The following is a 23,210-nucleotide window of genomic DNA, read 5'->3' on the forward strand; positions in this document are numbered from 1 at the left end:
AATCACAGGCAGAGAAGCAAAGTCAGACTCATGAAGTCAAGGAAAGAAAACCCAAAGAACAAGAATCTGGCAGCTCAAGGCAGAAGTATCTCAACTTTAGGATATGGTAGTCTGGAGCAGATGCAGCCATAGCTCAATGCCATTAACCATGAAGGCCCAATTCATTTCCCCCGCTTAGATTTGTGCTGCCAAAAATACTTCTGAAAATTTGTTTTCCCACATATACCTCCCAACCCAAGAGATGAAATGACCAGAGAAATTACAAAACCAGGTATTTGAAAATTACTGGTTTATAATGAACACTGTAGGTTGTTACATGTTTTGGTTTAAACATGTCTTCTGGGAGTCTGGGTATAATAAATCAGACCCTTTTGCATATGACTGACAAAACTGGAATTTCTCACTCTGTAAAATCAATAGGCTGTGGTGACTTTACTGAGGTACAGACACGCTAGATGACATTTCTGTTTCCTACCTAAAGCAATGATCTTCAACCACCCTGGAGTCACATCACAATAGAGAACACATTTTAATTAAATACCCACCACCCAATCCCTCCCAATCCCCATTTAAATGACTCACTACTGTAGTGAGCTACAGTTATTACCAAGAGTGTGTTGTATCCTTCCAATGCGCTAAGGAGGAGGGAAAGGTTAAGTGCTTTGATTTAGGCTGGGTTCCCCCAGAAGCAGACTCTTAGGAAAGAATCTGAGTGTAACTGATGATTCCAGGATGCACTAGTATGAAAGGAGGGATGTGAAATAAGAGAAAGAGGCCTGTGCAGGTACATTCATACCATTCTGGGCATGTGCATATGAATACCACATGCTTTCTTCTAGTGGCAGCCTCTAAAAGATGGTATGGAAACCACTGTCTGACTCAAGGGGTTACTAAAATATTCAGCTGTCATTTCTCTGGTCAGCAAAGCAACTGGGTTTGCATCCTGATTCCCATTCACCATTAGCTGAAAGCCGCTCTCAGAGGCATTAACTCCAGAGCACATCGAGCAGAGACAGAACCTCAAGCAGATGCTTACCACAGGACTCCTGTTGAGGGCATGTGCTGGAACGGTGAGCACTCGGGATCTCGGAAGGGCAATGACACCTTCTGTTACACACCTGATGGTTCCTTATTGGCTTCTCTCCCCTTTGGCTCTCAGCAGGTCACCTTGTTATGCCATCTTTCAGTCCTTGGCACAGATCTCTTTGCTCCATCCAGAAGAAACAGATTCTTTCTAGTGGCCTACTAGCTCTAAAGTGGAACCCCTTATTAGTTCTAATTACTAAGAGCCAAAAATGTTAGTTCCTTTATGGTTTTTATAACTAAAAAGGTTCTGTGAATACAATCAAAGAAAACACTTATTGGAGACTCAAATACAAAGTTCTATTTATTTTCAATAATGAAAGCAACACAACAAAGAAGAATTAATCCTCTAATTTTTAAATCTAATAGTCTTTAGCACAAAACTATCCTCAATAAATAAAAACACATTACTAAGTACCCACGCATACTTTTCTCAAGACTCTCTATAGTTTTGTGTGTGTTTTAAACACAACTGGACGGTAGGTAAAGAAACACATGCTAGAGACTTAACCAACCCAGACTCGAAGAAAAGAAGAGCCAAGAACAGGGTCCCCAAATATCAAGTTGGCAAAAGGAATATGGAGTTTTCAAAGCAGTCTAGAAATCAGAGCTCACTGGAGGATACAAGGGTTTGGGACAGTCAATGTTCAGGGCACTGTAATTAAATCTTTCCACATTTCTAGATTCTTAATTTGGAATCTATCACAATCCAGAGGAGCTTCTGCCAAAGGATAGGAGGCTCTTTATTCATGCTGCCTAAAAAGACCCATCTAATTTTCCTCCTTTGATTTTGTCACTCCTGTCACCAATATAGCAAGGATTCCATTCCAAAAAAGGATTACTACTATGTAGACCAATCTCTCTCTGGTTTCAATTTTCCTTTCATAAACACACTGATAACTGCCAGGGACAGCTCTAAATATATCCACTTTCTTTTATTTTTATCCTCCTACACAACTCTGCTTAGCTACAAAATCTAGGACTCACAGAGCAACAGCAGCATTGGTCGAAAGATAAGGTCATTTCCAACGTAAGAATCTCTGAAGTTCAATGGTCACAAATTTTTTTTTGAATGCCTTACCTGCCACACATTTTTTCTTTTCTCATTATCTTGTGCCAATTATTTCTTGCGAAATTCAATCCTCCGAGCTACATTCTGAGCACCAAATTTTTTGACCAATGCATCTCGGGTACTCTCATCATCTTTTTGCAAATCTAAGTCATCCTGTCGGGACCAAATGGGATACCCATCAGCCCTTTGACCAGACTCTAAAAAGGAGGAAGTAGCCTCCAGCTCACCACTATTTTTTAGGAAGGCCTGTGTAACTGTTGACAGATCCAAGTTAAACTTTTCCATTAACTGCCGGATGATCTTAATGGCAGCTCCCACCTCTGGTGCAGAAACTTTCTCTTCTTCCTCCTCCTCATCAGGCTGTGTTTCTGAGTCTTCCTCAGGTGTAGGTGGATCGTCATCACACATTGTTATGTGTATTTCAAAATCAGGGCTCTCGTCCACCTAGAGAAAGTGATAAACACGACCAGTTCCTAATTACCAATCACGAACACTTACTCTTACAATATGTGGTCTCTCCCAACTACCACCTCCTTGCTCTTTTCACCCCAATGACTCTAGACATCCTTCAGTTCCTCTAATGTGCTATGTTTCTTCTTATATTTACTCATGTTGGATGTGTGCGCATATGTGGATTTATGTGTATATAAAGATATGTGCGTGAGGGTAAGGGGGAGAATGTGTATGGAGTTTATATGTGCCTGTGTGTGCATATGAATGTATATATGTGCATGCGTGATTAACTATGGTATTTCAACAGAATATAAGCTACACTAAATATGAAAAATATATGTATATGCATACATCTGTGTACATATCTACGCATTAGATTATTTGTTAAAAATTTGACTTCACTCTCAGATTATAAGCTCCATAAGGGCAGGAACTATATTTGTTTTGCTCATCACCACATCTTCAGTGCAGACCAATGCCTTCAAATAAGAAGTACTCAAAAAACACTGCTGTATGACTACATTAAGGCCTCCATGCTGTACTATATTTAGGCACATTACAAAGCAGGTATGTGAGAAGAGACCTATGTAAGCCATATTTGAGGGTTGTTGAGAGTACTTGAAAGTTTTTGGAAAATGAACCAACTTTCAATTAAATGAACTTTAAATTATTTTCCTATTTTAGACTGGGCCTAACCATTTTCCTTGGTGTTAGTAAGAAAAGTTAATGGATCTTTTTTCTTAGAGAAATATGCAAGTATAATTCAGATTTACTACTCATTATTTTATGATTGCCTTTCTCTATGATTAAATGTGGGGTTCGAAAAAGTATTAGAAGCTAACTAAATATGGAAGAGCTAAAAAAGTCTAAAAAAGCTTCAAGTACACAAAAAAAGCTAAAACTGCTTTATAAAAAAAAAATTAAACTCTTTAAGAAATTACGTATTTTTACCTGAAAAGCACAAAAACAATTTTAAAAACAAATTTAAAATCTGTCATCTTAACTTAAAAAAACTTACACTGAGATCAAACTATTCAAAATGAGATCCTTTATACTGTTTAAAAATAATTCTCCCCAATCTTTCTCCCTCTTCCCCTCCTTAAATTGTCCTCCAAAAACTAAAAGCTACATGCCTGAAACCTAGATCAGTCCCACTTTCCATTGTTTTCTTTCATCGTGAACTTCTCTTGTACCTTTCTGAGCCTCAAATGGGATGAGCAATTTCAAAGAGGAGAATGGATGTAGGGGAAAAATATGAGTTAAATCTAGTTAACATACCACAATCTCCTCAAACTCCCGGGTAGCTTCTACAAGCATCTTTTTGACTGCTTCTTCATTCTCCTTGATCTCTTCTTTTACAAATTCTTCTTCAGGCAAGTCTGGAGTTCGCTTATTCTGTGGTTCTATTAAAGAGAACAGCACCAGATTTGAATTAACCTCTTACAGAAACCAGAAATACAGTAAACACTTTATGAGCTCTGGGCCAGAAGTGAGCCCACTTTTTTTCTATTAGAATTAGAAGACAACTGATTCTGAGCAGAAGGGTAAGAAAAACATAAGACACACATGTTGAATAATTTCTACTCTCACTTCTGAAAAGTTGTACTATAAAAATGGTGATATTTTCCTAAGTTCTAATATGTAAAATAAAAATATTCCAAGCTAATTAATTTTTTGATTTTTACTTATAGATTTTGCAAATTAACAAAACTGTGCTATAAATTGGGTTCTCTGGAAAGCAGATCCTGAGATGGAGATCAACATGTAAGGTGCTGATTAGGAAGTCTTCCTGGAGAAACACCTGCTGAAGAGAAGAAAGCAGGAGTGGGCAGAGAAGTTGAGCTGTGAAAGAGTTCCAACAAGGTCTCAAATGAAACCATAGAGAAGCCTGAAGCTAAGAAGGCTCTTCAGAGTTGACCTAGTTGGGGCAAGGGAGTCAAGATGTTGTAATGTTGCATAGATCAGTCACTGGATGCTAGCTTAAGATGACAGGGCCTTGGGTAAGGTAGCTCTCCTAGCTGAAGACAGATGTGGGTGGGGAGGAGGTGTCTATCACAATCTACCACATACCGTGTACAGAAAGGAGGGCATTCGAAGGCTAAACATCCTCCTGCTTCCCTTTTACTCTTTGTTCTCTGAGAATTTAACTCTGCTCTTTTCCACTTAACATAAACTGACTACTAAAGGGCAACACGAGGGACTTTTTTGTGATGGAACTATTCTTAATCCTGATTTTGGTGACAGTTACACAAATCTATACACGTGTTAAAACCCGTAACTGGAAAACTGTATGGCAGCCCCTCAAATTATTAAACATATAATTACCAAATGATACAGCAATTCCACTTGAGTCTACTCCCCAAAAATGAAAGCAGGGTCTCAAACAGATATTATACACCCATACCATAGCAGCATTATTCACAACAGCCAAGATGTGGAAACAACCTAAGTGTCCACCAATGGATGAATGGATAAACAAAATGTGGTAATAAAGTAGAATATTTTCCCACCTGAAAAAGAAATGAAATTCTCACACGTGCTATAACATGGATTAGCCTTGACATTAAGTAAAGAAAGCCAGGTACAAAAGGATAAACAGTGTATGATTCCACTCACATGAGGTATCTAAAGATCAAATTCAAAAGACAGAGAGCAGAATGGTGGTTGCCAGGGGCTGGGGAAGGGAAGAATGGGGGTTGGTGTTTAATGGGTACGAGTTTCAGCTCTGGAAGATGAAAATGTTCCAGATGTGGATGGTGGTAACAACAGCATCACATGTGAATGTACTTAATGCTACTGAACTGAACACTTAAAAAAATGACTCAAATGGTAAATTTTATGCAATGTATGTTTTATAATAAAAATTTTTTAATTTTAAATACGTAATTGTATATCAAAATAAGTCAATTTTATCTTACATAAATTTTTAAAAAGAAGCCTTATCTTTTAGTAATACAAGCTGAAATAGATAAAATGGGATGATTCCTGGCACTGGCTTCAAAATAATCCCAGAAGTCAGGATGAAAGGTACAGACGAAAAACTTGGTCATGAACTATAATCAGGTGAAGTTGGGTGATGAGTACTTGCAGTATAGTTTACTATACTATTTTTTCTACTTCTGTAAATGTTTAAAATTTTCTATAATATAAAGTAGAAACAAATTATGGCTCACAAAATAAAACACAATGCAATGAACAAGAAAAAAACGAGGCAAATAATGTACACACAAAACCTTCAAGATCTATTAAGTTAAAAAAAGAAAGCAAACTGCAGAACTAACTGATATCTAGTGTGCTAGTGTTACTATGAGCAAAAGGACATGGACTGGGGATGATACAATCAGTGGGTGTCTCTGGGGATGGAGGCAGGGGAGGGGGTGGGGAGCAGGGAGACTTACTTTTCATTATGTACTCTTTTACATCCTGAGCATATCTGTAAGGTAAATTCTTAGGAGCAGTAGTACCATGTTTAAGAAAACACACATTTTAAATGTTGTCAGATGGTATCAAAATTCCCTTCAAAAAATTTTACCAATTTCCTTCTATTAATAATGTAGGAGTGTACTCGTTTTCTATACCTCATTAACTCAGGTCGTTACCCATTCTGTCAATTTTTGCCAATCTGACGGATAAAATATGGTATTCCCTTGCTCTGATTACTTTTCTGAAAAAGTACCACCACACACATTTATTTCCATGGGTTCAGAAGTCCAGGCATGGCTTGTATTGGTCCTCTGCTCAGGATCTAATTTATTTTTACTTAATAACAGTATTTCTCTACTTGCTTATTAGTCATTTATTGACTTCCTTTTCTGGAAATTTCCTGTTCCATTTCTTTTAGTCATCTTTCTAGTAGTTTTTCTTTTACTTACTAACTTCCGCAAGCTCTTTGGACATTAAGGAAATTAACTCTGTTGCAATGTATTGGAAATATTTTCCAGTTTGTCCTCTGGCTTTATCAAGAGTAGCTTTCAATTTTAAGTAATCAAATACGTTTTCTTAGTTTTCCTGGTTTCAGGACTATCAACACACTACTATTATAAAGGACATTTATCCACATTTTCTCCTGATCACTTTAGGATTTTAATTTTTACATTTAAATATGTGACCATCAAAACACTGATAGGGTGAATCCAGATTAATCTTGTCCCAAGTTCCAACTGGTCCACCAGCCATCTCCACACCGCTGACTTAAAATCAAGTCCCTACATGATCTCCTTCACCTGTACACATAGCCCTGTCCTCTCTCCTAGAACTCTCCCTCTTGCTTACTCCATTCCAGCCACACTGATCTGTTGCTACAAGAACACATCAGCCAAACTCCCACCTCAGGACCTTTGCACTTAGTATTCCCTCAGCCTGGAACACTCCCTCAGATAATCACCTGGCTACATCTTTCATTTCCTTTTCTCTCTACTCATGTTTTCAGCTTGTAATAGTAACTTTCGCTTCTTACCCAGCAGAAAACAACCTCCTCCTCAGTCCCAACCCTGAATTATTTTTCTGTATAGCACTTACCACTGCCTAGCTGGCGTGTTTAGCTCCATGGCCACAGAAATTTATATTTATTGTTATATGCCAGCAGGATAGGTGTCTAGCACTCAAATATCTGTTCAATGAATCAATCTCAAATGTCACTTTACCAAAACTCCTATTAAGCATACTGACCAGGAGAAAATAGAGTTTACCTCCCCAGACTTCAACTGTTATGCAGAGCAGCCACATGCGAGAGAAGGAAAGTGGGAAAGAAATAGGCCTCATTAAACAAGAGTCTGTCCGTTTAAGCTGTCAATATCCGTTCTATCAGAAGCGAAGCACCTTAACAGCTTTGCACAGTTCTATCACACCTGAATCCCAACAGTCAACTGCTTTAAAAACTCACTTTACCTGAGCGAAAGCAGAAGTGACTTCCAATTGTTGAGAACTTTCTTATGTGAGTATGCATTCATTTAACCTAAGATATTAAAACATCTTAGGCCGACATAGCTTTAAAACGGCCTATATTCAATCTACCCGAATACAGGAAAAATATTTTTTAAAACGAGTCTGTGAAATATCTCTGAAAAGATACCAAAGAGGCTGGTTTCCCGTTGCCTATGGGGGGGAAAACTGCGTAGCTGGTGGGCAGGAAACGGGAGAATTTTCCATATTTTTTGTACCTTTTGAATATCGGATCACGTTAATTATTGGAAAAGTGAATTAAAGAGATTAGAAAACGGTACAATCTTACCCCGATATCAAGGGGGGGGGGGCCTGGGCGATGTTACCAAAGACGCCAACATGGACGCCGGAAGGTAGGGAGATCCCCGCCCCCGCCCCAGCACAGGCGACAGCCGGGGGCCCGCGCGCTCGCAGCCGCAGGCCTCACCCCCGCTATCAGCAGCCTCAGGGTCTTGCTCAGCTTTCCGCTTGAGTTTCTGGGAGGAGGGGCTCACTGGGGCCTCCCCCAACAGATACTTATGCTCCTGGCCCCGCAGGCGCTTGAGGTAGCGGTCCTTCAGGGACTGCCACGAGTGCTGGGTGAGCGAGCTCTTCTCCATCGCTTTCCATAAGGCGTTGCCCGTGACGGAGCTGGGCGAGCGGGCATGTTCCTTCACGTAGGTCAAGATGGCCACGTCGTCCGCGTCCGTGAAGACCATACGCCCCGTGTGCGGCTGCGGCTCGGGCTCCGCGACGGCGGCGGCCCCGGCCTGAGCCCCGGGCTTCGACGCTGGGGCCTGGTCGGCCGACGGAGCTGGGCCCAACCGGTAGGCCTCCAAGTCGAGCTTCTCATTGCGCTCCACGCAGTCTAGGATGTACTGCGTAGAGATGAAGTCGCCCGAGGCCTCGGCCGCCGCCTCCCCGGGCTGGGCCAGCAGCACCGCGCCGGGCTCCTGCACCCGGCACAGGGTGCCACCGCCGTGCAGAATGAGCGTCGAGAGCCGGCGCTTCGCTGGGCTGGGTCGTACGTAGAAAGACATGGAGCTGCCATCCTCCCTCACGAACAGAGTCGACGAATGGGTGGGCCCATTGGGGTCTTTGCCCAAATCCATCGCCTCCGCCATAGCTGACGCCGGGCACCAGAAAAGCTGCCCCCTAACGAGCGTCTGGAGCACCGAGCCCCACTGACGGAGGGAACGCTTCAGACGCCGCGGCCGCGAATCCCCACACTGCGCCTGCGCGGCAACTGCGCGCGAAAAGTGCCCGCCCCCAGGAAGAGGCGGGGCTTCAGAGCGTGACCCGGAAATAGCTTTGCGACCCTTATCCTCTTTAGGTCCAGCCCTCTGGGAAGATGGCAGCAGTGCAGGCGGCTGAAGTTAAAGTAGACGGCGGCGAGCCGAAACTGAGCAAAAAGTAAGTGTCGCTGCGGATCATTAAAACCTTTGCTGTCGGAGAGACTGGACTAGGAAGCGCTTCGAGGCTCTGGCCAAGGCGGCTGTGCCTGGGACCTTCCTGCTGGTTCTCGTGGGTACGGACACGCTGGGACGTAGCCGCTACGCCCTGAAACTACTTCCCAGGATGCCCGGGTGCACCCGCGCCGGCTGAGTCCTTCCTCCCTGTAGTACTCTTGGAGTAAGAGAATGCGGAGAACTGGGCGGTGACAGAGAAAAGGGAAATTTACTCCTTTCCTCCGAGAAATGCTTTATTATTGAGCCACGCCCAGGTAAAGAAGTTGGAGAAAAGTTAAATACCCTAGCTTTTCAGAAAGACCTTCACATTTCCCTTGGCCTCATCAAGGCCTTTCTGACCCTTTTGTACTAGAGGGGTCCGTTCTAAAACTGTGCCTTGCACTTATTCATATGGGTTAGTCGAAGGACTTGTGAGTATGGAGTCCAGTCACCATTGTCTAGCAGTAGGGACTGTCTTACTCAGCTGGGTACACCAGGCTGCACTTAGCACTGCTGGATGTATCTTTCCTTGATAACCCCAAATCCTTGGAGTATGAAGGTAAATATAAAATCAAAATTAGCCGCCCTTTCGCTAACTGTATCTTATATTCTTTAAGTATTACACTCCTTGTCACCGCAGTTCGTCATAGAATATAGGCAGTGATTTGAGCGACTGTTTCCTCAGTACTTCCAAGGATAGGACATAAATGTAATACCGTTCCAGAGGCATAGGAGAGAAGTTAGTTTATTGCATGTAATGGCTGCTTTAGTGCATTAGGGCTCACTCAGTTCTTCTGGAATCCTGATGGAATTGCACTTAGCTAATAAAAATTGATGTTTCCTTTTGTGTGTCTGAGTTTATGCTTCATATTTTAGGAAAATGGGAAAGGAAATATCTAAATTTATGGTTTGATAGCACCCTAATACATTGTTCTTCAGAGAATGTCTCATGGATCTCTATACAAGTTTGGAACCTGGCGTTGGACTTACACCTTTGGGAAGATTGAACTTTGATCTGCTACATCAGTGATTGAGTGTTAGGGTTGTAAACCACATATGCCTCCTATGCAGAGTCTCCAGTTGAGGGTATGATTTTAGGGTAAATTGAGGAAACTGACCAATTCCTTTCTGCTGATTTTTCTTAGATTAATTACAGCAACCACTTTTTAAAGCAGCTTTTTTGTGTTGGGCCCTATGCTAAAACTATACGGATTTTGTCTAATCTCGATAATAACCTCACAAGGGAAGTGTTAATGTCCGTTTTTCAATTTAATAGACTGAGACTCTGGTGATTAAATGCATTGCTGAAATGTGTATGCCTAAAGTTTGGTCCATCACTGATCCAAAGCTCGGGAGTAGATATCTAAAATCCAGTCTATAATTCCACAATTCATACTCTATACTGACTGCACCATAGCTCCTCATGTGTATGAGAATCTGCTGTTGATGTTCATTTCTCTAGTAACTATATAGACTAAAATAATTTTTTATGGTTACTATTTCCTTCTATTTCTTAATTGTTCTTGGAACTTCCTTGGTCTGAATCTTTAGTGAGCACCATCTTATGCCAGTTATTCTCTCCAACTTTAAAAACAGATGGGCTGCCTGCCAGGCAACTCACTCGCAAATGAAAGGCCAAATTTATTTTAATGCAGTAAAGAACATGGTCCCTGTCATTGTTGCCTTCCAGTGTTAATGTATAATTGTAATGTAGCCTAAGACTCTTTCTGAAATTCTTTCCTCCTTGTTCCTAGAACCCCAAACAAGTCTTGTCCTTGACTCGGTTGCTTTTGTGTGGTTTGTTTTTAGCTTCATCTAGAATTTGCTGTTGATAGTGACATTTTACATGCTTCCCATTTGCCTTCTTTGGCCAGATATTTCATCTCCAAGAGAGAAACCACATATAAGAGGCTTCAGATTCGCTGCCTCATGCCCTGTCTCCCATTTTCTAGAATATTGTGATCATTTCTACCTATGAACCATAGATTGACTTGCTGTTAACTTCTGACCCTGGATATGCACCTTTTTACCATAGCCAGGACTGAGAACATTGTAAGTTACAGTTACAGCTCAGTGAGTGTTTGAGGACTGCTGTCAGTTGAGAGGGTCCTATGTAAAATGGGACGCTGAAAGGTTTTGTGACCTCCCCCTCTCCCGCACCCAAACCATAAGAGTAGGAGTGCTGGTTGGGAGTATGTGTACTATCTGTCCATCTGACACCACATCTCTGTGTTTCCTGGTAGGTGGTGGTAATCGGTAGTTCCAGGGTGTTCTGCCATGTTGACGCAAGCTGCTATAAGGCTTGTTAGGGGGTCCCTGCACCAAACCTCCTGGGCACAGTGGGGGCAGAGGGAGCTGCGCCTGCGTCAACTTGCTCCTTTCACAGCGATTCACAAGGACAAGCCACTTTCTGATAAAAGAAGGTTGGTGCTTATTACCTTCTTTATTGCTCTGGGAGCAAAAATCCTTCCCTTGCTTAGTTTCTTTTCTGTTAAGCCTCTGGCTAAGTCTTTGGACTCGTTGCTAAGGAAACAGCCCTGCTACCTACCAAAACCAATAGTCCCTTCTCATTTTCTAATTAATAAATTCAAATTCTCACCCCATAGATCCTTGAGATGACTTTTGGGTCTTATTCTAGAACAGTGCTGAAAACAAAACCCTCTATGAATAAATTATGAAATAATTAATGCAAGTTATTTTCTATTTTCCCTTCCCTGTCTTTCTGGAATTTTTTTATCCCTGAGATTAATTTGGTTTCTAGTTCTTACCCCTGGTACCTTTTTTGAATTATTCTTATGGTTGATTTGATTTAAAGAGCAATATCTAGTTGAATGGAAAACAGGTTTATTATGTTAACACTGGGAAGAACCTTAGATGCCCGCTGACTGAATTACAGCACAGTAGGCCTAGCACACTATTCTGGAAAGGTGGCTTCACAACAGCTACAAAACAGGTTATATGCAGACAGAGACCCCCTACTTTGAGGTCCTTGGAGTCAGTTTTCTTTCTTAAAAGATGATCATTTCAAATCTCCAATTAAGTTTTTTTAATTGAATTATTCTAATTTCATAGATAATTAAGAATGTGCCCTGAAGCCAGACAATATGCAAACCTGACTAAGGATCATTTGCCATGTTTCATTGGTGGTTTGAAAGAATGATCAATTCTGTTTGAAAAATGAGGCTATCTATTGTTCTCTACCCAAGTCTCTTTGGCTTCTGGGTTCAGATAGCAAGATTTCAAATTATTTAAACTTAAGTTGTACAAATTGCTTCAGTGTTTGAGTCTCAGTGACAAGACAAGAATCAAGAGTTTGCATTGTGAGAGATTTGACCAGAAATTTATCCAAATCTGTAAGGTTTCTGTCTTGGAGGCAGAGAGTGAAGGGTTCAGATAGTGAAGGATCTCTAGAATAGCTCACATTTACATGCTTATCATCTCAATCTTCACAGTAACATTTGGGGAGGGGAGTGCTTATTATTTTACCGAGAGGGAGAAATTAAGTCACTTGCCCAAGGTCACATAATGGGTAGGGAGGTGTGCTGGAATTTAGCTCCAGGCAGGCTAACTCTTAAGGTGGTATATCATCCCCTACGCTGTGCTGTTTTGTACGCTTTTCTACCCCATTTGTTGACAAAATAAGGCTCCACTGGGGAGAGTGAGGCAATGCTGAGGGCCATTGCCAATGCGTTGATCGATGCTCAGAGCTTGTCAGTGGAGTGTCTTCTCGGACTCTGAAGAGCCACATCTCCCTCACCCCACCCCACACTAACCCACAACCGAAGAGGAGGGAAGTGACAGGCAGAGCTGCTAGAGATTTTGCCTTATCACACATCAGATCTGATGTTCTAGGAACTTCGTATTCTGCAGAGGATACCAGACAACTAAGATTCAGTCCCTGACCTCAAGGGGGGTCATGAGCCTAATTAGCTTGAGAAAAGCCTATCTTGCTGATTTTCTGGAAACCCTTTTTCCTATTCTGTGTATCAACTAACATGTAAGGTTTTCTTTGTCCTGTTGTATCTTGATTTTTAGTTGGGATCTAATGCCGAGGACCTCAGACTGGAAAAAAGAGACTGAGAAAGATTATTCTAATCTTACCTTTCCCCTGTCTCTTATACTATAGAGTTTAGTGACTAAGAGACTAACTGGGGGCATAGAACTGGGCAAGAGCATTTCCCTCAGGCTGTTCATATTTGATAAGTGGCTGTGGGGCAGAACATAGAGGACTCTTCAGGCACCTGTCACATTGAACATGTTTATCTTCCCAACAGTGAGCTAAAGAGACGCCTGAAAGCTGAGAAGAAAATAGCAGAGAAGGAGGCCAAGCAGAAGGAGCTCAGTGAGAAACAGCTAAGCCAGGCCACTGCTGCTGCCACCAGCCACACTGCTGACAATGGTGTGGGTACGGACGAGGAGAGCCTAGACCCTAATGTGAGTCCTCTGTACCACTGCCCTGACTGGGCACAGGGAAGCTTTGGATGAGGCTTATGGCAAATTCCTTGGGACCAGTCGGTAGGAGGGACAGTGACTAAGGAGATAAATAGGAGCTGGAACAGGCATCGGGCCCTGGGTCACTACAAATTGAGATGGCCCCCCACCACTCCATCGGGGTAAAGGCACAGGCCCTGTGCATTTTTCTTAATATTTGCAGACATTTGGGAGAATCCAGCACTTCCGGGTGACTGATTAATCTTCCTTGGAGGTAGCTCGGCCTTGTAGCAGCCCCAGAGAAAACATCTCCCTAAAGAGGGGCTAGGGTTTACTTTATACCAGAGATTGGCAAACTATGGCCCACAGGCCAAATCCACCACCACGTCCCATCCCCCCTCTCTGGTTTTATAAATAAAATTGTATTGAAACACAGCCATGCCCGTTTGTTTATATATGTCTAAGGCTGCTTTCACATGGTAGAGTTGAGTAGTTGCATCAGAAAATGTTTGCTGACCCCTGCTATGGAATATTCCCTTTTCACACCCCCCATGCCTATGGGCCTGTCCTGGAGAAAAGTCTGGTGCATGGCCAGGGGTAGGAAAGTAGAAAGATAAGTGACTCACCATGCAGATGCGTCCAAAAAGTAGTAGCCAGAGCCACCTCTACCAATTAAACTTACTATTTTAGGAAGAAGTCTGATTTTTCTTTTTGTTGAAGCTTGCATTTTGGAATTCTGGCCTTCACTTCCAGCTATGGATCTGGCCACCCTGCATATTTTTTAAGTGCAAATCTTATTCCATATACAATCCTGTGATTTCAAGGGTGCAGAGGGCTTGGTTAAAGAAACCTTAGTGTTTGGGGGCCCCTCTAAGGCAAAACACAGTGCCCTGCTAGGTGGATCACTGGTCTGATCAAGTTCAACTTCTCAAAAACTTTTTTTTTTTCTAACAGCAATACTACAAGATCCGTAGCCAAGCAGTCCAACAAATGAAGGTTAATGGGGAAGACCCATACCCACACAAATTCCACGTAGACATCTCACTCACTCACTTCATCCAAGAATACAGTCACCTGCAGCCTGGGGACCACCTGACTGACATCACCTTAAAGGTGGCAGGTAGGAAGACTCCCTGGAAGTTTACTGAGATCCCACAGAGGCAGGTCTCTCCAGTTGCACAAAGGAAGATCTGAGGTGGTCTTGCTCTCAACTAGCCTGGGTCTGAGGCTACTTTACTAGGGATGGTGCCAGTATGTCTGTTCAGAAACTAAAGCAGCCCTGAGGCATGAGGTCACATTCCAATGGTGATGCTACAGAGAAAGGGGCTTTCTCTGTGGGAGACTCCTGGCCTGATGCTGCTACTTGCTCGTATTCTTTATGAAGACTTCCCTTCATCAGTGGGAGCCATGGCCTTGAGCTCCTAAAAATTCTAGTCTGTGTCCTGAGACTGCTTTACACTAGACTATATTTCTGGAAAGCTTATTTTGGAGTTTAATCTCTGTAGGATTTTCTCCTTAATTTTAAAAGAAAAAAATAAATCCTGTCTTTCATTTGTACCCCTACTCCCCCAAAATAATAAGACTATTAATTGTAGAAAATTTACAATGTTGAAATGTTCAAAGAGGCATAGAGAAACAATTACCCATAATCCCACCACCTAGAGAGAACTGCCAATACTTAAATGGCCAAAAAATATATTTTTCTTTAAAGTCCAGTGATTTTACTAAAATATGTCTTGATGTTAGTTATTCTGGATTAGTATTCTTGGGTACACAGTGTGCCCATTAAATATGTATCTTGAAGTCTTTTACTTTAGGAATTTTTTCTTGAATATAATTTTTTGTATCATTTATTGCTTAGGTTTACTTTTGGGACTTTCTATATGTCGTATCTTTGCTTCTCAGTATTTGTCACTCTCAAATCCTTTTTATCTTTCTTTATACTTTGATTTTTAAATTTTATCCTCCTTTCCACTTTTTCTTAAGGTGTCATTTGTTGTGTTTATTCACTTTTATTTCCTTCTAGTTTAAGCTTCATTTCTGAGATGATTTTTTACTTTATTTCCACTTTTTTCACAGTTCACCTCATTTCTTAGTTTTTCTAATTCTGATTTGTGTTCTTTCACATTCTGTGTCATTTTCTTAATGTCTTTCAGCTCATTGTGAAATGGAATTTTGGTTCTGAGCGTGTCTTGAGTGTTTGCATTTTCCAGGGAGATGTTATCCTCCTTATTCTCTCTTTTGTTTTATTTAGTAACTTTGGTGTTTGGTTGCCCTAGTTTTATGTTGTTACATTTTTATGTGAGATTAGTTTTTCTGAACGTTAAAAGGAGCTTGGTTCAGATAGCTTTTCCAGCTTAACTGAGCTCCCTCTTGCTTTTCTTTCTCTAGGTAGGATCCATGCCAAAAGAGCTTCTGGGGGAAAGCTCATCTTCTATGACCTTCGAGGAGAGGGGGTCAAGTTGCAAGTCATGGCCAATTCCAGGTATATCGAGATACCCAGTTACAGGCCTTCCTAGGTTGGCCCAGCACAGCACAATTGGGAACAAAGGCCCATGTGGTTTTCTTTTTCTGTTGAAATTTAAAGTTAGAGGAAATGGCATATGGTTTGGTAAGGCTGAAAAGAGACTAAAAAGGCCATCTGGTCACTTAGAGAGTAATGACTGCTCTCAGATTGTGTAGCAGTTAAAAATAAAATACTTTTTAAGAATTGACCTTGAATCTTAGATTCTTCTTGGGCTCACATTGACTAGCTATTAACAGTTTAGTGAGGGTTCCAGCATAAACCAGTGGTCACTTTTAATTTGGGATATTGTGTATTGATTTGTATTTTCTTTTCACTCAGGAATTATAAGTCAGAAGAAGAATTTATTCGTATCAATAACAAACTGCGCCGGGGAGACATAATTGGCGTTCAGGGAAATCCTGGGAAAACCAAAAAGGGCGAACTGAGCATCATTCCCTATGAGATCACACTGCTGTCTCCGTGCTTGCACATGTTACCTCATCTTCACTTTGGCCTCAAAGACAAGGTAAGTTCTCAGTGCTTCCTCGCTCTGGTTTATCATCCATTGAATCAGGCGCATCAGTGATTTCTGTCTGTTACTTCTGATTTAGGAAACACGATATCGTCAGAGATACTTGGACTTGATCCTGAATGACTTTGTGAGGCAGAAATTTATCATCCGCTCTAAGATCATCACATATATAAGAAGTTTCTTGGACGAGCTGGGATTTCTGGAGGTGATTCAAAGTTCTTACCAGACATAATGAGCTGCCTTGCTGTGCTCACTTCCCTTCCCTTCTCCAGGGCATATCCTGTGTCAGTATCCTTCGTGCTCAATGAAAAGTCCCCTTTCTTGCCTTTGTCTTTGTTTCACCTTGTTTATTCAGTGCCCTGATTAGGAAGGTAGGACTGACTTCCAAGATAATGGACAAAGCATAGGGCCATCCACATGCTAACAAATGCCACATTCAATGTATTATTGACTCATCTTGTTTTGTAGCATTAAAATCTTTTTTTTTAATTTTATTTGTTTAAAATAATTGTTTAGGATAATTTTTAGAGTGAAGCTATTTAATATTTGTAATGGTATGAGAAAGGTGAGCCCATGTTACTGTAAAATAAATTCAAACAATAAAGAAATAAACAGAAGCAAAACTGAAAATCCCAGTTTTTCCAACTAACTTCCCTCCCCAAACTTGAATTTCAATATGTATCTTTCCATGCCATTTATTCTGCATATATACGTACACACCTGTGCATGTTGCAGGTGCATTTCACATGTAAATGTTCTGGAAGGTTTTTATTTTTTGCTTTAAACATAAAGGAAGTCACATCTTATTTATTGTAATGTACCTGCTTTCTCTCCCTGCTTCCCCAGATATATTCTGGAGCCCTGTGCATGCGTGCGTGTGTGTGTGTGTGTATTCATGTATATTCCTCTTTAATGCTGCGTAACTTATTTCCCCTATTAACAATTGAAGTTTCTGATTTTCTTCTATAATGTTGCAGTGAACGTCTCTGTGCACCTGTGCAGGTGTTTCTGTAGGATGGATTTCTAGAAGTGGAATAAGTCAAAGGATATAAACAGTTACGTTTTTAGTAAAATACTGCAAATTGAACTCAATAAAGGCTGCACCCATTTGAACTCCCACTTACAGCTTATGAAAGGTTACAGTACTACGTTAATGGTTTTTGGGATTAATAAAAAGAGACTATTCTAGAAAATCAAGCCATCTCTGTTTTTTGTCAAGCACCTGCACATTACTGTTGAACTCAACTTTTACTTAGGGACTACAGCAGAGTCAGAGACACTCATCACATGTGAAGCAAGAGCTGTCCCCAAGGCCTCTGATTTAAAGACCTCTGTCTGATGACTAAATTTTTCTGCTTTTAGATTGAAACTCCCATGATGAACATCATCCCTGGGGGAGCTGTGGCCAAGCCTTTTATCACCTACCACAATGAGCTGGACATGAACTTATATATGCGAATTGCCCCAGAACTCTACCATAAGGTAATCAGTAAGAAGGTGCCCTGTGTCTTTAGGGAAGCAGAAGGCTGGGAAACCATTGGCTAGACAAGTGCAGTCAGGAATAAGAGGAACAGTGAGGATTTAACAACCAGGAGAGTATTCTAATTTGTCAGGCTTTTGTGTGTTAAATTTCAAGAATTTCTCTACAAGATTAGTAGAGCAGTACAGGCCAGAGGCAAAGGGATTGTCCTTCCTAGGTGCACAGATCCTCCTGACCTACTCTGGTTCCCATAGCACTTTTAAATTTATAATCCTCCTTGGATTAAATCTGATTTTAGTCTTTTGTAGAAGAAAGAGTTGAACTCTGTCTGGAAGATGGAGATATCTTCAAATTAGCAGAAGAAATGGCAAAAACTGTCATTCAGGATTCTTAGCTGCCAGCAGAACCTGTAAAAACTAGTATTTACGCAAAAGAAAAATGTGTTCAAATACATAAGGAAGCTCACAATTTCCAGGAGGATCAGAGAATCAGGCTTGGAGACCATACAGCTAGGAATGATTCTGAATCATATCACTGAGCTGTTGCCGTGGAGAACCCAGTACTTTTCCACTCAACAGTTCACAGCTCATAATCCTGGCACTAGGCACAGGTCATTGCCATTAGGACCTTGGCGGTTACTACCTCTAAAAGCTAGATATCTCTGACTCTGTTCACCAGAAGGAGTTCTCTGCACTACCCACGTCCTATTTCCATGCTGAAGTCTCACAGATGTGTCTGGTTGATGAGGAACTTGAGTCACATGCCAACATCCTAATCCCAAAAGAGGCTTCTTTCTTAGAGAAGCTCACACTCACAAGATGGGGACACTCCAGACAAAGGAAGGGTTTTCAGTGATCCTGGGCAGCCAGACTGAATGATGACTGTCCACAAAGGCCTATAGAGAGTAGCGCATGCAGCATTTGGGTAGAGACCTGAAAGCAGGCCTTGAGCTGTGAAAGCCAAGTTACAGCTTTTGTAGACAGGAACTTTCCCAAGCCAGTCAGACAAGATTAGCTGCCATGTCCATGGTCATGTGTTGTTATTAGATGCTGGTGGTTGGTGGCATTGACCGGGTTTATGAAATTGGACGCCAGTTCCGGAATGAAGGAATTGATCTGACCCACAATCCCGAATTCACCACCTGTGAATTCTACATGGCCTATGCAGACTATCATGATCTCATGGAAATCACGGAGAAGATGATTTCAGGTGACCCTTCCTGCTGCCTTTGTCTTTCACACGTGTATGAAGGGCTGGTGTGCTGCTTTAATTGGACTTCCTGTTGGTGCTCTTTAAATGGCAAATTTCTTTCCCAGGGATGGTGAAGCACATTACAGGCAGTTACAAAGTCACCTACCATCCAGATGGCCCAGAGGGCCAAGCATGTGAGATTGACTTTACCCCACCCTTCCGGAAAATCAGCATGGTAGAAGAGCTTGAGAAAGCCCTGGACATGAAGCTGCCAGAAACTAACCTCTTTGAAACTGAAGGTAAAGTGATGCACTCTTCTGCTGTTGGGCCCTCCTTCCTGTTCAGCTCTGAATTAGTTAGGTCAGGGCTAGAATTTCCCATGCTGTTCTACTTATATACTTTTTAATGGGGTAGTGTGATGTCTTTTGTCTTAACTTGTACATTTGTATTACAGAAACTCGTAAAATTCTTGATGATATCTGTGTAGCAAAAGCTGTTGAATGTCCTCCACCTCGGACTACAGCCAGGCTCCTTGATAAGGTAAAAGGCCTCCCCTCCTCCAGTGCTCATGTCCCTGCTCCCCATGCAGGCAAATGCCACTGTGAGACTGAACTTCTGCAGCTTCACAAGACAGCTCAAAACAGAGAAAGAACAAGTTTTGAATTCCTGCTGTTCTAAGCTCTGTGCCAAATAGTTGTGTAGGTTACGTCAGTTAATCCTTACCCACCATTGAGAAGCTTAGGATAAACCCCTCTGGTATCAGGTGTAGGTAGGAGCCGAGTCCTCTTTCACCAAGACTGAGACCATCAAAATGCCATTTAGAAGGGATCTCTAGCTCTACTTTGCTTTTTCCTTAAGCTTGTCGGAGAGTTCTTGGAAGTCACGTGCATCAATCCTACATTCATCTGTGATCACCCGCAGATAATGAGCCCTCTGGCCAAATGGTAAGATAAAGCCTGGTGTTTCCCTTCCCTATTGCTGCATAATAACCTCAGAACTTAGTGGCATAAAACAGCAATTACTTCTCAGTGTGTTGTGGGTTCATTGGGTAGTCTTTCTGCTCTCTGTGGTGTTGGCTAGGGTAACTCAAGTGGCTTTTTTCAACTGGGAACTCTGCCAGGGCATCTTGCTTCTCCTCCACACGGGATCTGGGCCTCCCGAGCCTCTTCATGTGGGCTCTCTGGCAGCATAGCCAGGGCTTCCTTTCAGAGTGGCTGGGTTCCATGAGGAAGCATTCCAAAAGAATAAACCCTGGTGTGCAAATACCTATCAAGCTTCTGCCACCTCTGCCAATGTCCCATTGGCCAGAGCAAGTCTTATGGGCAGCCCAGAGTCAGAGTGGCAGGGACTACAGAAGGGCCTGAATCCAGTAGGTATGGTTCATTGTACCAGTCTACCACACAGGCCTCTTGTGAAGGTAATGAAAGCTTCCTTGTCTTTAACTCTCCTCACTATTGAACCAAATGATTGGGTGCCAAGAATGCGTGCAGGCTTCAGATCACAATCAGTAACACGTTTGAGTCAACCAGAATTCAGGAATTCTTGTGTTCATAACCAGATGTTCTTAGTGAACCTGCCTCTTCAGCCTCCCCTTTGGTCTCCTGTCCCCAGGCACCGCTCTAAAGAAGGTCTGACTGAACGCTTTGAGCTATTTGTCATGAAAAAGGAAATATGCAATGCCTACACTGAGCTGAATGACCCCATGCGACAGCGGCAGCTTTTTGAAGAACAGGCCAAGGTAAAGCAGGAGAGTGTGTGCCCACTCACCAGAAAACAGCAGCCTTAACCCTGGTCTGAGTCTTGTGCAACTCTTGGTGACCTCAGCAGAAATGAAAGATGAGAGTTACAGGCTTCACTGGAGGGAATCACATTTCAAGATGGAAAACTTGACTAGTTTTGGCCCTGGAATTTCTTCATAAACAGAGCTTAGGCGTGGGGAGTGTGGCACTTGTCTTGATGTATTAAGCAATTTTTCTTAGATGGTACATTTATTGAAGTGGCGTGGGGACAAGAAGACAGTGCCCACAGGCAGCTTGCACTAGCTCTGCCACTGATGGGAAGTCCCAGTACGTGGGAAAAAGACTGTCATCAGAGTCTGGAAATCAATTTCACTGGACTCCCAGAGCCCCAGGCAGTGGAAGTGTTTTCATTTTGCAGAGAAATTTGCATGTATTCTGAGGTAGAGTTCATCAGTCCTGACCTCCAGGTCTTTGAAAGAAAAGACTCCATCCTGGAGTTACTGGGAAACCAATTCCTGGCAAGTGCTGGGTGTCCAGAGCATCCCTGGAATGGTAATCCCTCTGAACATTTTAACTCGCTCACTCAGACACAGAGGGCACACCCTGGAACATTGTTGTGTGCTTCTCTCCTCTTCTAGGCCAAAGCTGCCGGGGATGATGAGGCCATGTTCATAGATGAAACCTTCTGCACCGCCCTAGAGTACGGGCTGCCCCCCACAGGTGGCTGGGGCATGGGCATCGACCGCGTTGCCATGTTTCTCACGGACTCCAATAACATCAAGGTACATGGCAGCCAGGGAGGAGTGCGCTGTGTTGGAGGCACAGCCTGGTGGGCCTGGAGCATAAAGAAAGGGCTTTGGGCTAGGAGGGAGGGCAGGCAGAGGAGTTACATATGTCTCCACAGGCGGAGGGTCAGAGCATCTGACCTCACAGGATTTGAGGGGTTTTTGCCTGAGGCAGAAGAAATTCTACTTGTTCAGCATTTCTTGAGGATCCAGGGAATGTGCTAGGCCCTCTACGCGCATTATCTCATTTACCTTAAGTCAGCCTGTGATGTGTGAAAGCAGTTGCTATCCCATGGTTATAGATGAAGAAGTCATATTTGAAGACTCTGTGTTTATTCCTTCTTTGATGTCGTGCCCCAGGCAGTGCTGTGCATTTGTTCTTTGCCCTCCTCTGTATCTGAGAGGGACTGAATTGAAATAAAAGAATGCAGGTCTCCAGATTTCGGTGGTAAAAATAACCACCAGAGGTGAAAGGAATGGGTGAATAGATGGGAGACAGAGAGTGTTCCTTAGCTTCAGAATGCGTTGTGTTTTCTGTAGGAAGTGCTTCTGTTTCCTGCCATGAAACCTGAAGACAAGAAAGAGAATGTCCCGACTACTGATACATCGGAAAGCACAGCACCCGGCACTTCTGTCTAGAAAACAATTGCAAGTCCTGTGACTCCAGCATCTTTGTGTTTCTGCAAAAGATCAAGGACTGTGAGAGGATTCCTGTGTGTATTGCTATGTGACTATCACAGTTCAGTTCAGCCATAAGAAGAGAGAAGAGGAATTAAGAATTCCTTTTTACTTCTTGTTACTAAATAAACCATTTGTCTCTACTCCTGTCTTATCACTTACTTTTGGAATGTCATCTTTTTTCTCAGACAGCTGCCTAATGAATGTTTAGCATTATACCACTCTGTTCATTTAACAAATTTATATTAATTTCTGCTCTGTGCCAGCCATTATTGTAAGGGGTTAGGGCCGCAGCAGTGAACAACAGTAAAGTTCCTACTTTCATGGAACTTAAACTCTTTAGGGGTGGGGTAGTGTTGGGGTGGGGGCAACTAAACATCCATATTATTTCTGGTAGTGATGCATACTAAGAAGAAAAATAGAGCAAGGTAAGGGGTCAAAGGTGCTATTAAAAAGAGGTGGATGGAGGTGGTGCTACTTTAAATATGTGGTCAAGGAAGATCTCTTCTAGTTGACATTTAAGTAGAGATCAGGACAGACATGGAGATCTGAGTGGAAGAGCGTGACGTGATCCAGACTAGAGGGCTACATTTTGAGGAACAGCAAAGGGATCTGGTATGGCTGGACAGGAGTTAGTAAAGGTCACTGAGGGGCCAGGTCTTGCAGGAACCTGTAAGCCAGGCAGAGGTTTTGAGATGTGAAGCCATTGGAAGGTTTCAAGTAGTGATTTTCAAAGATTGTTCTAGTTAGCAAATGGAGGGCAAGAGTGAAAGGGAGACACGTGGGCTGCGGAGAGGGGACAACTTAGCCTTGGGTGGTGTAAAACGATGGTGATGTTTACAAACCACTGGGCTTTGTCTGTGTTCCTGAAGTCAGCGGGATCTGCCAATGG

The 23,210-nt window shown here is 42.4% G+C and overlaps 2 protein-coding genes across 3 annotated transcripts; one reads left to right on the forward strand and one right to left on the reverse strand.

The window, feature by feature from the left end:
• Positions 1-1,369: 1,369 nt before the first annotated feature.
• TERF2IP (TERF2 interacting protein) lies at positions 1,370-8,767 on the reverse strand. Its single transcript, XM_010967385.3, has 3 exons — positions 7,977-8,767; positions 3,887-4,011; positions 1,370-2,599 (listed from the first exon to the last, which is right to left on the reverse strand). Exons 1-3 carry the CDS (start codon positions 8,650-8,652, stop codon positions 2,204-2,206), a joined length of 1,197 nt encoding a protein of 398 aa, XP_010965687.2. The 5' UTR covers positions 8,653-8,767; the 3' UTR covers positions 1,370-2,203.
• An 18-nt stretch (positions 8,768-8,785) lies between these two features.
• On the forward strand, positions 8,786-22,461 carry KARS1 (lysyl-tRNA synthetase 1). 2 transcript variants are annotated; one of them, XM_010967364.3, is made up of 15 exons: positions 8,802-8,941; positions 11,220-11,399; positions 13,251-13,410; positions 14,362-14,527; positions 15,799-15,892; positions 16,253-16,439; positions 16,525-16,650; positions 17,808-17,927; positions 18,972-19,134; positions 19,242-19,415; positions 19,571-19,656; positions 19,975-20,060; positions 20,728-20,854; positions 21,494-21,637; positions 22,181-22,461. In XM_010967364.3, the coding sequence occupies exons 2-15, from the start codon at positions 11,254-11,256 to the stop codon at positions 22,277-22,279; spliced, it is 1,878 nt and encodes a 625-aa protein (XP_010965666.1). In that variant the 5' UTR covers positions 8,802-8,941; positions 11,220-11,253; the 3' UTR covers positions 22,280-22,461. The 2 variants fall into 2 exon arrangements, with proteins under 2 accessions (XP_010965674.1, XP_010965666.1); XM_010967372.3 differs by lacking the exon at positions 11,220-11,399 and having other exon boundaries at positions 8,786-8,941.
• Positions 22,462-23,210: the final 749 nt, after the last annotated feature.

This window comes from Camelus bactrianus, chromosome 9 (genome assembly GCF_048773025.1).
Source record: "Camelus bactrianus isolate YW-2024 breed Bactrian camel chromosome 9, ASM4877302v1, whole genome shotgun sequence".
NCBI lineage: Eukaryota > Metazoa > Chordata > Mammalia > Artiodactyla > Camelidae > Camelus > Camelus bactrianus.

Excerpts from the sequence above, each read along its gene's own strand:
- TERF2IP (XM_010967385.3), bottom strand. The coding sequence starts at position 8,652 with ATGGCGGAGGCGATGGATTTGGGCAAAGACCCCAATGGGCCCACCCAT. Across the intron at positions 4,012-7,976 it reads TGAGGCTGCTGATAGCGGGG|AACCACAGAATAAGCGAACT; the intron begins GTGAGGCCTGCG and ends TCTCTTTAATAG. Across the intron at positions 2,600-3,886 it reads GGGAGTTTGAGGAGATTGTG|GTGGACGAGAGCCCTGATTT; the intron begins GTATGTTAACTA and ends CACTTTCTCTAG.
- KARS1 (XM_010967364.3), top strand. The coding sequence starts at position 11,254 with ATGTTGACGCAAGCTGCTATAAGGCTTGTTAGGGGGTCCCTGCACCAA. Across the intron at positions 15,893-16,252 it reads CAAGTCATGGCCAATTCCAG|GAATTATAAGTCAGAAGAAG; the intron begins GTATATCGAGAT and ends CTTTTCACTCAG. Across the intron at positions 19,135-19,241 it reads CACGGAGAAGATGATTTCAG|GGATGGTGAAGCACATTACA; the intron begins GTGACCCTTCCT and ends TTTCTTTCCCAG.